A 14,990-nucleotide genomic window follows, 5' to 3' on the forward strand; every position below is an offset into this window, starting at 1 on the left:
GAAAGGGCTTTGCCTCTGTAGTTTCATGACTTTGCATTCTTCTTGTTTCAGTGTCCATGAATTTGATTAAGGTGAGTCTGGTAAGTACCTTCTGAACAGATATGCGAAAAAATACCACAATTTCAAAACTGTTTTGTGTATGTGATAGTTCTAAAGGGATCATAAAATTTCATGCTTTCTTTGAATGGTCATCAAACCAGCTACTAGGAAGGAGTTTACTGTCCCTCTGGAGGCCATGCCAAGCTTCTGAAAGTAGAGGACAGCACTGTCTAAGGGAGGGTAACAAAGACCGTGGAAGCAGTTGTTGAAGTAAGAGTGAAAGAAAGGCACTTTTATGCCATGATCCCCCAGCTGTTTGTGAGAAAATATCATCTATCACCTATTATGTGAAGTGCATGCGTGTTCAACCACTTCAGTCATGTCTGACTCTTTCCGACACTATGGACCGTAGCCCTCCAGACTCTTCTGTCCATGGAATTTTCCAGTCAAGAACGCTGAAGCAGGTTGCCATTTCCTCCTCCAGGGGATTGAACTCACAGCTGTTTGCGTCTCCCTTATTGTCGGCAGATTCTTCACCCACTGAGCCACCTGGGAAGCCCATTCTGTGATGTGGCTGCACCTTTTCCTCTAAATTGAATTTACATGCTGGGTAACAGAAGAGGCCGTTGCACTAGTTTATTGCACAGCTATCCTGACCAGAGACTTGCCTTTTCAGACAGATCCTGCTGTTTAATTTGTATGACGATTTGAAAACACCCTTCTTGCGTAAGAATACATACACACACAAACACCCACATACAATTGTTCTTTCTAATCCTGAGAACAACAGCGCAAATAAATACATATTTTTAAAATGGTGATATATAAATATAGAGAGAGACATAGAGCATAAAAGGGGATAGATAGCCAATCAGTAAACCATTATTTGCTGAGACCTAAGGCGGCTTGTGTCATATATGGATAATGCAGGATTCCTTTTGCTCAGGGGCTTCCAGTTTAGTTATAAAGAGATTTTTCCAAACATGTAGAGCCCCACAGAGGTGTATCTGCTTCTGCACATGGCTCAGCTGGGTGCTCCCCCTCTCAACTCCTGTAGGAATTAACTCACTGTATAATTGACTTCCTGCATTTAGAAAGTAACTTTCACCAGGATGGGGCTGGTCTTGTCTTTCAGCTTTTTAGCTTTAGCATCTGTCATGGTGGTGCTTGATCCACTGTGCTGTGTGCTTAGTCGCTCAGTCATGTCCAACGCTTTGCAACCTCATGGACAGTAGCCCAGCAGGCTCTTCTGTTCATGGGGATTCTCCAGGCAATAATACTGGAGTGGGTTGCCATGCCCCCCTCCAAGTGATCAACTATAGGTGTGAAATAATAGTTGGCAGAATAAATGCTTGAGGTACGAAAACTGGTGGATATAGATCATAAGTGATCAAGCATCTGAAAGGCAAGAGGATTATAAAGAGGTTAAAACAGAAAGAAGCAGCATCATGAAAGAGGTGAGACTGAAGACTTGGTCATGGAGTTGGTCAGCTCCGTGAATGGAGTGAGGGGGAGAAGAAAGAGAAGTCAGAGATCAAAGAGGTGAGGGTGGTAATGTGGGGAAATGAAGCTATATTTTAAATAACATTTGTAATAAATGATTCAATTGCTAAAACAATGGATGGGAATGTTGAGTGTGTAAAGAGGGTTTACCTAAAAGAGGTAGAGCCTCTCGGCAAGACACCGGCCAGCTGCTAAGGACACTATGGCCAAGTGCAGGATGTATTTGTTAGAGAGGTACTCAGAGGTGAAGTGCAGTTAATTGTAGGGCTTCAGTAAATAGGATAAACAGTGTCCTAGCTTTGAGTTCCTGTGGGAGACTCTCACCTTGGAAAGACTGCTCACACCTAAACTAAGGGCAAGAAGAATAGGATTGTTATCTGTCAGGCATCTTTTTTTTAACTGTTTTTTTTTTCAAGTATTTTTTAAAATTTCTTTTTAAAAAGTATTTATTTTTCGGCCATACCATATGGCTTGTGGGATCTTAGTTCCTGATCAGGGATGGAATTCATGCCCCCTGCAGTGCAAGTGAAACAGAGCAGGACCCTATAGTCCTTGCCCCACCCCCTCCTCCACCCCACCATATCTTTTGCCTGCCTTTTATCTGTGGAAAACTTTAGTCAAAGAATAAAATTAATCAGAGGAATGAGAAATGCAGAAACAAAATAAAACAGTCAAAGGAGAGCAAATAAAGATAATGTGGTCATTAAGCATAGTCAAGGACCTTTAAGTTCCTTCTCAAGGGCTATAGATAATATTCTGAGCCATATCCTACAAACTATCTTATAGCTACTGAAACGCCAGTTGGAAGAAGTTAACTACATGATGGCCAAACTATACCCATGACGTAAACTGCCACAATTCTGAGAACTGCCTCAAAGAAATGGAAATAAACCATCCCTGGAAATGAAGACTAACTGTACCGAAAACAATCAAGATAATGCTGGTCAGACCACTGATGATCAACCTGAAGCTGTCAGAGGTGACTATACTGTTTGTGCAGGTAGCCCCCTCCTTCCACCTATAAAAGCTCTTCCCCTCTAACTGTCAGTGGGGGGAGTCAGCCTTTGGACAGGCATTTATCATCCCCCAACACCAGTTGCCAGCATCTGAAATAAAATAAACTTTCCTTTCCACCAACTCGGACTGTCTATTGGCTTTTGAGTGGCAAGCAGTCGGACTCCACATTCTTTTGGTAACATAAGCAAGGAATCTTAACCATTGGGCTGCCAGGGGAGTCCCTATGGGGCACCTTAAAGACAAACCAGCCAGTATCTTAGAGCTGGGGTCCTTATTCTGCTACTCTGGCAAGTCCTACAATCTGTCTTATGATTCCTGCTATGATATTCCTGGAGGTAATATTTCTTACATTTATTCTTCAGTATTCAACAAACATTTGTGAAGTACCTCTTAGCCTTCTAGTTCTAGTTCTAGTTCAGTCGCTCAGTTGTGTCTGACTGTTTGCGACCCCATGAATCGCAGCACGCCAGGCCTCCCTGTCCATCACCAACTCCCGGAGTTCACTCAGACTCATGTCCATCGAGTCAGTGATGCCATCCAGCCATCTCATTCTCTGTCGTCCCCTTCTCCTCCTGCCCTCAATCCCTCCCAGCATGAGTCTTTTCCAATGAGTCAACTCTTCCCATGAGGTGGCCAAAGTACTGGAGTTTCAGCTTTAGCATCATTCCTTCCAAAGAAATCCCAGGGCTGATCTCCTTCAGAATGGATTGGTTGGATCTCCTTGCAGTCCAAGGGACTCTCAAGAGTCTTCTCCAACACTACAGTTCAAAAGCACCAATTCTTCGGCGCTCAGCCTTCTTCACAGTCCAACTCTCACATCCATACATGACCACAGGAAAAACCATAGCCTTGACTAGACGGACCTTAGTCAGCAAAGTAATGTCTCTGCTTTTGAATATACTATCTAGGTTGGTCATAACTTTTCTTCCAAGGAGTAAGCGTCTTTTAATTTCATGGCTGCAGTCACCATCTGCAGTGATTTTGGAGCCCCCCAAAATAAATTACCTGATTTAAAACAACCACCCAATTTGCAACATTTAAAAATATTAACAATTATAACTTGTTACATCATAATGCCAGGGGCTAACCAACAATGAGAACACCCAGAAAAGAAATCACTGTCGAAATAGACATTTTTATGGTGGAATAGAAGACTTGGACCCAGTCCTCCCATTTATAAAGTGACTCATTAATAGTACAGGGGCTGGCACATCACTGATAATCAATAATTTGTTGAATGAATAAATGCAGGCAGAGACACTGTCTGATTTATAGCTGTCTACCCACTCTTACATCAGTGCCTGGCACATAAAACATATTTAAATGTTGGTGGAATAATAACTATTACATTTGTTTATTTATTCTGTGATCATTTATATTGTAATTACATACAAATTTGATGAGCAAATTCAGTATTAAAACCTCAAATGCTACTCAAGAGGCCAGGATTTGGTTCTAAGCCAATGCAGTATAACTGCAACTTTTCTACTAGAATGTAAGCTCCATGAGATGAACTTTGAGTTAGTCTTCTGAAATGTTTTAAATAAAAATACATTAAATGAATGAATGCTAACTTCCAACATCTATTCTAAAAAGAAAACTGGCAAGAAGACAACAAAAAAATCACTGTGGAAGAAAAACCTAAGTTCCTCTGTCTGCTGTAGTAACAAGCATCTTTCATGACACCATCTTGAGACATTTTAGCTCAGAATTTCCAGTCCGTGAGAAGATGGCACCATGCTTGACATCCACACAATTGGGCCAGTACCTCTGATTAATTTTTAATCCAACTTTTATGAGTTTTCTCAGTGTTAACCACAATTCAAGTGGGGGTGTATAAATTTAAAACCAAGGGGAAAAAAGATCGTCTTCAGGAATGAAAAATAAATGTAATATGAAATCAATATTTATGAAGTTGTGATTAATTGACTGATGACCAAATGATTACAAAACGTCTGTCTGAAACATCTACTCAAATTTATTAGCTTTGACCAAAAAAATTAAAAAACAATCTGAACTGGGTCAATGAAAGAATAATGCATTCCTAATCAATTTTTAATAGCACTTAAGATTTTATATTTTTTTAACTTGCTTTTAAATAATTTATCATAAAAATGAATCTGATTTAAACAAGGGGTAAAAGGTGTTCCATGGCTATTTAATGGTTTTCTTAGCAAAGAAATTCTATTATGACTGACTTTTTATTACTGAACTACTTTATTAATAATAATACATCTTGCACTTATACTAAGGCATTTAGCCAACAATCTGAAAGAGTCTAAGTGCAATCTAGGACTTAGTTTTTCTTTCACTGTTATCTGGTGATTTATTTTATCTAGGTCTTGATTTCTCCATTTGTAAAAGGAAAGGCCTGAATATAAACCCCTAAAGATCCTTCCAAGTTCTAAAAATTTATAGTTCTAAGGATTTGAGGGGCTTTAGCCCATTCCAGGTACTGTATCTGATCATACTTCTCAGGTCACAGGATGCTTCATGGGGCTATAAAGAAGTTGAGAAAGAAACTGAGCAGAAAGTTAATGAGCCATGTACTCTTGCCTATTAACATAATAGCAATACTATTTAATGATTTGGGCCATACAATGTCTGTTTAGAATATGATTTGTCAAAAAAGAGAAATGCCTTTCATGGGGCAGAGGGAAGAATGAGTTCCTGGCCTTAAAGCATTTGCATTATTTACAGCAAAGCCTGGGAATTGACCTAGAATCAATCTGGACCTAGAGAAAGTCCTAATCAGCCTATATTGCTAACAGTATTACTCAGAAATGTGTGTGTGGTGTGTGTGTATGTATGCGTGTGTGTGTGTATGTGTGTGTGTATGTGTGTGTTACTTATCTACGAAGCATTGAAGAGCAGAGCAGGTATGTTATGGTATTATTCTATCTGTGCTTATGCACACAGTAATATATGAATGAAAATGTAAAGATAGGGATTACCACATAGGATCTAGAGGTGAAGCATAAGGCTAGGGGAACTTTTGCTTATTATTTTGTATATTTACAAATGGGATCATTTTCAAGATGATTCTTATTATGGTTATAATTAGCACAATGTAAGACAGTTTTCCATTTTGAAGTGAAAAACAAGTAAACACAATGCTTAAGGTAGCCGGGTCTCTCATAAAGTTAGTTTGTGGCTAATGAAAATATTATGGTTCGTGGACTAGTCACTCAGTATTAGATATGAGATAAACTGAATACAATCCCAGACTTCAAGAAACTGTTGTGGGGGCAAGCACATAAACAAGTATAATAAAATGTAATAAAGTTAGCTTAGCACAGAAATAGCTACATGGTCAGAGCACTAGAAGAGCATTCAGAAGCTATGATGATGATAGCTAACATGGGGAGTGCTGTTGGAAATGGTTTCAGTTCAGTTCAGTTCAGTTGCTCAGTAGTGTCTCTTTGCAACCCCATGAATCGCAGCACACCAGGCCTCCCTGTCCATCACCAACTCCCAGAGTTCACTCAGACTCATGTCCATCGAGTCAGTGATGCCATCCAGCCATCTCATCCTCTGTCGTCCCCTTCTCCTCCTGCCCCCAATCCCTCTCAGCATCAGAGTCTTTTCCAATGAGTCAACTCTTCACATGAGGTGGCCAAAGTACTGGAGTTTCAGGAAATGGTTTAGGTTTAAATATTCTGGGGCTTCCCTGGTGGTTCACATGGTAAAGAATCTGCCTGCAATGTGACAGACCCAAGTTCAGTCCCTGGATTAGGAAGATTCCATGGAGAAGGGAATGGCTACCCACTCCAGTATTCTTGCCTGAAGAATTTTATTGACAGAGAAACCTGGTGGGCTACAGTCCATGTGGTTGCAAAGAGGTGGACATGACTGAATGACAAATACTTTCACTTTAATCATTCTACTTAAAATGCAGGTTTTTATTTTCTAAATATATTTTTTGTGACAGTATTAACACCAATCATCAGGAGGATTAATAAGAAATGAACTTTCCCTAGTAGCTTTGGAAAAGTCTTTTTTTTTTTTTTTTTTCAGATTATCTTCAACATATCTTCTTATTGCATAGTCTCCAGGGATCTGTGGGAGAGACAGAATATTCTCAGCCCTTTATCCCATTCAAGATTGTGGGGATGATAGGTACTAAAACACCATGATAGGTTTAAACAAGGTGACAAGAACAAGGAAGAACACAGTAAGATGGGGAAAAGGCAAACCTTGAATGACAGTAGGTAATGACCTGGATCTTTCTCATTCCGAAGCCTTAACCTACAGCCAGGAATACGAAAGATGCATTAGCAAAACATGTGAAGCCTAGACCCCATTGAATATGACTTCAAACAGCCAGAAAATAGCCGAACCAAATGACTTTTAGCCCAGGCTTTCTGGAAAAGTGGCTGTTAAACAGACAAACAATGTGACTATTTTGCTCAGATCTCCAATTCCAGGCTCAGGGATGGTCTCCAATTCTTAGGAAATTAAGTTACTGAGCTGTATGGAAGAATTTTCATTGTCACTTGTTAGTCGATTTTGAACTGGAACTGGCTGCTTCAAGTGAATTGCTGGCTGCTCCAATCTCATGATTATGTTTTTTTAATAGAGGTGATAATAAACACACATTTACCTCATTTACCACACACACACACACACACACACACACACACACACACACGCTTTACCAATGAGGAAGGTAAGAAGCAGAGGGGTTAAACAATAGTTAAACAAATAAAAGCCTGTACAGCCAGGAATTTGTTCAGGCTGGGATTTCTACCTTGCAGTCCAGGTGCAGAATCCCTTTAACCATGAGATTGCTTCTTGTAACTATACTGCTCTCCCCTGCAAAGAGTAACTAAAAGTAGTTACAGTTTTGTTTCTAAATCTCCTTATTCACAGGTTGCATTTGTTTACATAATTGAGCACACTGGCTCTTCCTTACTTAAATTGAAGTTAAACTCCAAATCTGTTATTTATACTTCAGATTCACTGTTTCCCCCCCCCCCCCCCACGCCCCGCCCCTCCCCGCCCCGCCCCATTGGTAGGAAGTGCTAATTTATAGCCTCACATTCTTCTTCAGAGCTTAACAGCCTAGGGGTACATTTCATTCCCAGCCAGGCGCCTGAAATGAAGAATTAAACGCTTGTGCGACTGCTGTAGAGGAGTGTGGATGGTTCATACTATTAGAAGCTTCTCACATGTGGGTGTAAATCACAGTCCACGGCTCTGATCGTTAAGTCTCTTTCAGATAGAAACTACAGAACCAACAGTGAAAGCATGTCTTCACGGAGAGCAGCGATTAATGTACCCAAAACGTTTCTGAAACAAATGAGATAACCACCGCGTGTCGTTTTTAAGGTGACATTACATCATTTAAGAATGCAAAGAGAGCTGAGCGCACAAAGTTGTTTGGAAAAATTCAAACGTAGAGACAGTGTCTTTCCTCTTCCGTTTTTGACTGCGCCGCGTTTGCAGACTGTCAGGTTTAATCTTTAGGTGGAAAACTCTCCCCCAACTCCCCATCTTCCGGGAAAGATCCTGGGATTTCAAATCGCCTTTCAGCATCCTTCCTCTCCTCTCGCTACCAATCAAACTTTCATTTAAACTTTCGAGATCTTCGACGCCCGTAGTAACCTGGCTTCCTTCCCGTTCTCAGGAATCTTTGCAGCTCCCCAAAAGAGGAAAGTTTGTTTTCGAGCTAAAAAGGAAGGAAAGGAGGAAGGGACCAGACGCCGGCGGCCGCGCGTTGGCAAAGCGCGTTTTCGTTTCCGCGGCGGGCGCGTCGTGGCCCTGCCCGGCCGCCGTAGCCGGCCTCGCGCGGCCTCAGTCGCTGGGAGAAGCCGCGGTCGGCGGGACTTCCGTGTTGGCGGGATTCTGAACGCTGCCATGGCTCAGACCGTGCAGAACGTTACATTGTCGCTCACTCTGCCCATCACGTGTCACATCTGCTTGGGGAAGGTAATGGGTGATGTCTGACACGGCTCCTAATCGGGGTTGGGTGTGCAGGGGCCCTCCGGAGCTCAGGGCTAGCTGGGTGTGCGGCGGGGACGCGGCGCCAGGCGCCGGGCTAGGTGAGGACGCCGACCCTGCGTTCTCCTCTGGCCAGGGAGGCCGCGTCCCCGGGGGACAGAGGGGACGAGTCGGGACTCACGGGGTCATCTGTGCGCCTTTCGGAGGAGGATGACAGCGGCCTGGGGTGGGGAAGTAAGGTGGCCTCAGTCGGGTGACTCCCGGCGTCGAAGGAGGCCTGGTCAGAAATGAATCCCCGCATTTCACGCCCCCCGGTGCCACCCCATCGCGGCTGAAATCACGTTTTCTGAGAGCCTCGCGACGGTTTCTTCGTCCCCTGCAGAGTGTTTTGTTCTCGGGCCTTCGGTGCTGGCTGGGGAGGCTTTTCCATTTTCAAGATAATTTTCTTTACTTCACTCGGCCTTGAGAGTGGCCTTTGCTCTGGGTTCAAAATTGGAAAAAGTAAATAGTACGTTCCCCTGAATGACGTTTAGAATGGGAGATGTGATCTTTAATTCCAAGAACGGATCAGCCACGAGGTAGAATACCCTCTCTCTTGGGATGCAAGAGCTGTCTACCGTGTTTGTGAAACCAGGTGGAGAAAGTTGTAAGAGTTTTGAATTAGAAACGGAGTTTTGAAGGTTCTCATGCGTTTGTCTCCTCTTTATTTCCATTTGTGCCTCTCGTTCCGTTTTTAAAAGAGTATATTGTTTTACGATGTAGGTCCAAATGAAACTTACCCCACCCACCACGGTGAATTGTTTATACATTTGTGGGGAATGGGTGAAGGTGTTGCCTTTACGCCCCACACTGAAACTGCAGCCACAGGCATAGCGTTAGGAAATGCAGACTTCATGGAGCAAATATTTGAGTGCCAGTCAGTATGATCGTCTAATCCTCTGTTTTAAGTCGAGGTGAATTTTCTGAGTTCAGGGAGTAGTAGGAAGTCAGGCTTGGGAGAAACTGATAGCTCTTGATATGCATCAGAATGAAATGCCAAGGAAATAGCAAAGATGCTGTGAGAGAACATAGAGATAGCTTGATCAATTCTGACTGGAAAGCTTAAGAATGGCCTTTGGAGGGTGGTTATTTGAGCTTGGCACTTGCTACTACTGCCTACCTTTGTAGCTGGGGGGAGGAGAAGATGTTTCTGTTTGCTGAAGTCTACATTTGGCTCCTGACTTGAAGTTCCACAGGTTAACTTCTGAGTGAATTTACTCCCAACAGTAGCCTGTTAAAAGGCTGATAAAATATCCTTGGGAAATAATTTTCATTTGGTTGTAGTTGTGCACATTATATCTAGTTTCCATTAGTTAATAGGCTGTGTTGAAGATGTCTTCTGCCTGGTTGATTTTTCCATACCTTTGCTTTCTGTGTTTTAACAAAAAAGACAACTAATAGAATATAGTGATTTGCAGATTACAAAATGCTTCTGTATGCATTTTATTATTTCATTTACCACTCTCACCAGTGCTGTGCGATAGGTAGGGCTGGTTTCCCCATTTTTCAAATAAGGAAACTAAGGCGTAGAATCGCCAGCATTTGAACCTCTGTTGTTAGCATTTGTGTCTTCAGTAAGTTACATCCAAAAAGTCAGATGAACTCATGCATAACAGCAGACACTTTTGGTGAATTTTCCCCTCCTATACTGGTTAGCTGTATTCTAGAATTAAATCTTATAACAAAAGGTTAATGGTTTGTAAATAGACATTTTCTTATATCTACTGTGGAGACAAAAAGGTGCAATTGGTTGACAGCCCCGAGTACTGTATTTAGACTAAGTTCTAATCCAGGTCTTCCACTTAACTAATTCTATACCAGTTACTTAACTTATACAAATTACTTAACGTCCCTAAGAGCAGTTTCCTTATCTGTACAGTGGGAATGATAATAGTATTAGGGCTTCCCTGGTGGCTCAGACAGTAAAGAATCCACCTGCAATGCGGAAGACCTGGGTTCAATCCCTGAGTTGGAAAGATCCCCTGGAGGAGAGCATAACAACCAGTATTCTTGCCTGGAGAATCTCCATGGACAGAGGAGCTTGGCAGGCTGGAGTCCATGGCGTCGCAAAGAGTCGGACATGACTGAGTGACTAAGCACATACAAACATAGTGTGAATCTTGACACTTAATCATTTAAGAAATGTTAACCTTTGTTATGGGCACTGAGGCAGACAAACCCTCAAAAATGAGGAAACCAACCTTTTCAGTCACTGCTCCTCCCAATTGCTTCCTGAGGCCAGGACACTCACTTGATAAAGATTTACATTTCCAGAAGAGTAGGACCTGTTTGTTCTGGAAATTTTCGCAGTACATCCAGTGATTTTTTTTGTTGTTGTTGTTGGTTCCATACTCCTGTTGCCTTTTGTGTAGTTAAAGCAAATATGATCTGCTTGTGCTACTCGGCCTCTCCTCCACACCAGTATTTATGGGGTGCTGGAGACAGCCTTCCATCATCTCCCTGACACACACATTTCTGGCCACCTCTGGAGTCTGCCTTCAAGCCCTACCAGGATAGGCCTCATCTTTTGCTGTTCTCACCATTTGTCCCTTACAGAGGTAACAAGTCTTCATTTTTTATTTTTCAACAGAATCAGGGGCCATTATCTTGAAGAGTTACTGTTAAAAAAAAAAAAAAGATGCATATTCCTTAAGGAAAATAGGGGTGGGAGAGCCTTTGAATTTGAAGAGATAAGATAGTTGCTGCTTGGAATGTGGGTGAAAGTAGAGAATGGTGGGGAGCAGTAGTCCGAGATAGCCCAAATATCTATGTGGTTAATGCTTTGCCTTTTCAATACAAATGTACTTACAATTGAAAAGTTTAAACATTTTGCATTTGCCACCCCCAACTCTACCTTAGTCTTAAAGGTGGATTTTCTCTGTTCAGTGTTTAGCAACCTTGCCAATATTGTAAGTAAGAGCTCTGTGTGACCTGGAGAAGTGAAGTACACCCTGTGGGACAATTCATATATAACACTTTCTGGCCTATTCCGCTTTAATTTTTTTCCTGTGCCTTGGGCTAGTAGGTCAGCAAGCTGAAATGATACAGCCCAGGATATGTTAAGTGACATTTTGGTACTGCTGCCATAATTCTACAGACCAGTTTATCTCTAGATAATTCCAGGCTTTTATCTCTTCAATTAGGATTCAAGCTGTGAAAAGAAATTGTTGCATGTAATAGTTTTATTGACTGACTCTGCGTTTTGCCATGAGTGACAGCCAAATGTGGACTGCAGTTGGTTTTAATCAAAGGACAAAGAAGATTCTCAAGAGAAGTGGCAAGCGGCTAGACTTCTAATACCCTTTAACATTGATATAGCATATCCAATTATTTCTCATTTGAGTATGAATCCAAATTCGGGTACCACCCTTTAAGATAAATATACATAAACTGAAGTATTTGAAATCATTTGGAAAGGATTTGAAATTGAGATTGGAATATAGATGGAACAGAATAGTGTTGGAGTGAACAGACATGATAGCAACTCATTAAATAATTAAAAGTATTTTCGTTTGGAAGAGAATCAAACTTTGTGTAGCTCTACAATATTAAGATTTATACTTAATATAAATGGAAACTTTCTGGCTGAAATAATCAGAAATGAAATTAGCTTTCTTATGATGTGTCCAGTAGTAGGATAGACTCTTTTCCACTGGGAATACTATGGGAAAGAACCTTTCTTTCAGGGAGGACTTCTTGCTTTGCTTTCTACACATATCATTGATTTAAAAGGTTGAAAAGATAGGGCTAGAGGTAACACCTTAGCAACCTAGCGTCCTGACTCTCGGTTGACTAAATTCATTAATCAGTGCTCATCAGGGGCTGTTGATTGGCCAGCGAGCCATCCTTCTCAGTACATTGAGTCCATGTTTGAGTCCTGATTGCCCCTCAGTTCCCAAGAGTGGATTTAAGAACCAGCCTTGTACATAATCATCACAAGAAGTTTGCTTTGAAAAAAAGCCATGTGGAGTATAAGTTTTGCTTTTTTCTCCTTATCTAGATTAAAATAAGCTTCAAGAATGCAGACACTTTCAGAAAAGTATAACAATAATGTGTTTTCACATAGAGTATAATAAAAATTAATTCAAAAAAGTGTTGATATATTCTAGTAATTTTCAAGTTTGGCATATAATTTACTTCACAAATAAGATTCCAGTTTATCCTTAACGCCTTCTAGGTAGGGATAAAGGTGGGAGAGGGGAGGAGTATTATCTTTCTTTCAAACCCAGACAGAAGTGGAGACCCAGACCAATAGGCATTAAGTAGTTTAGTTCTCAGGATCACACAGTTTTAAAGTTCTAGTCCTAAATTCTGGCCCAGAGCCAAAGATTTCTTGCAACATAGCAAGAGCAATCCAGGAATTTTGTTTTTAAAAATTGCCAAATTTGTAAGGTTGAGAAGGTAGGCTCTTCCTACAGTCATTTATCCCTCAGCTGTGTTCTTCAGTCTTTCTGTAATAGGTCTCCTCTAGTGAAACCCATGAAGTTTTGATGTTGGTGCAAGAGAAGGGAAAAGAAAGGTTAGCTCTAGTCTCTAGTAAAGGTGACTGAAGAGCAGAGAAATTGATTTTAAATGTATTTGCCAGACCAGTTGGTAAAGTTTATCTACAGCTTTTCCCCTTCCATCACCTCCATTAATACTGTATCTCTTTTCTGCAACCCCTGCTGATCCCAGTGTCTTGATTCTTTCAGGTGTGTTTCCTCGATTTCTTACTCCCTGATTATTGTTTACTAAACTTGCACTCAGGAAGAAAGAACTATTTCTTAATTGAAAGAGCACTCAATTTGCATGTTTAATGGTGGTCGAATGCTGGTGCTGCCAGTTAGAACACGTATCATTATTTCCTTGAGTCTCAGTTTCCACTGGCTGCAAATTAATTTGATACTATCAACCCCATTGCGTTGTTAGAGAAATTCGTGTACATTTCCCAGACCAGCAGTTCTCAGTAGGATGGAAGTGCATTTTGTTGTGTGGATCACAATAAACTGAGGAAAATTCTGAAAGAGATGAGACTACCAGACCATCTGACCTGCCTTTTGAGAAACCTATATGCAGGTCAGGAAGCAACAGTTAGAACTGGACATGGAACAACAGATGGGTTCCAAATAGGAAGAGGAGTACGTCAAGGCTGTATATTGTCACCCTGCTTATTTAACTTACATGGCAGAGTACATCATGAGAAACGCTGGGCTGGAAGAAGCACAAGCTGGAATCAAGATTGCCTGGAGAAGTATCAGTAACCTTAGATATGCAGATGATACCACCCTTATGGCAGAAAGTGAAGAGGAACTAAAAAGCCTGTTGATGAAAGTGAAAGAGGAGACTGAAAAAGTAGGCTTAAAGCTCAACATTCAGAAAACGAAGATCATGGCATCTGGTCCCATCACTTCATGGGAAATAGATGGGAACACAGTGGGAACAGTGTCAGACTTTATTTTGGGGCTCCAGAATCACTGCAGATGGTGACTGCAGCCATGAAATTAAAAGATGCTTACTCCTTGGAAGGAAAGTTATGACCAACCTAGATAGCATATTCAAAAGCAGAGACATTACTTTGCCAGCAAAAGGTCCGTCTAGTAAAGGCTATGGTTTTTCCTGTGGTCATGTATGGATGTGAGAGTTGGACTGTGAAGAAGACTGAGCACCGAAAATTGATGCTTTTGAACTGTGATGTTGGAGAAGACTCTTGAGAGTCCCTTGGACTGCAAGGAGTTCCAACCAGTCCATTCTGAAGGAGATCAACCCTGGGATTTCTTTGGAGGGAACAATGCTAAAGCTGAAACTCCAGTACTTTGGCCACCTCATGTGAAGAGTTGACTCATTGGAAAAGACCCTGATGCTGGGAGGGATTGGGGGCAGGAGGAGAATGGGACAACAGAGGATGAGATGGCTGGATGGCATCACCAACTCGATGGACGTGAGTTTGAGTGAACTCTGGGAGTTGGTGATGGACAGGGAGGCCTGGCGTGCTGCAGTTCATGGGGTCGCAGAGTCGGACACAACTGAGCAACTGAACTGAACTGAACTGAACTGAAAGACATTTGTGATTGTCTTCAGAGCGGTGCTACTCACATCTAGTGGACAGAGCCTCAGGATGCTGCTAGCTAAACATTCTATAATACATAGGACAACTGTCTACAACACAAGACTTTTTGTTCCAAAATGTCAGTAGTGCCAAATTTGACAAACCCTGCGCTAAACCCCTGTGTAACTGCTGTTAGGGAAGTCTATGGGGTCACACAGAGTCGGACACGACTGAAGTGACTTAGCAGCAGCAGCAGCAGCCAGCAGGATAGATTTTGGACTTCCCCGGTGGCTCAGATAGTGAAGTATCTGCCTGCAGTGCAGAAGGCCTGGGTTCAGTCCGTCGGTCGGGAATATTACCTGGAGGAGGGAACAGCAACCCACTCCAGTGTTCTTAGCTGGAGAATCCCATGGACAGGGAGCCT

The 14,990-nt window shown here is 41.8% G+C and overlaps 1 protein-coding gene across 1 annotated transcript in view; it reads left to right on the forward strand.

Moving 5' to 3' along the window:
* RNF219 (ring finger protein 219) overlaps positions 8,355-14,990 on the forward strand; it is a 40,635-nt gene continuing 33,999 nt past the window's right edge. Inside the window, exon 1 of the mRNA XM_005687683.3 lies at positions 8,355-8,490. Within this exon, the coding sequence (XP_005687740.1) occupies positions 8,419-8,490 (72 nt within the window). The 5' untranslated portion in view covers positions 8,355-8,418. The remainder of the gene's footprint in view (positions 8,491-14,990) is intronic.

This window comes from Capra hircus, chromosome 12, assembly GCF_001704415.2.
Source record: "Capra hircus breed San Clemente chromosome 12, ASM170441v1, whole genome shotgun sequence".
Lineage (NCBI taxonomy): Eukaryota > Metazoa > Chordata > Mammalia > Artiodactyla > Bovidae > Capra > Capra hircus.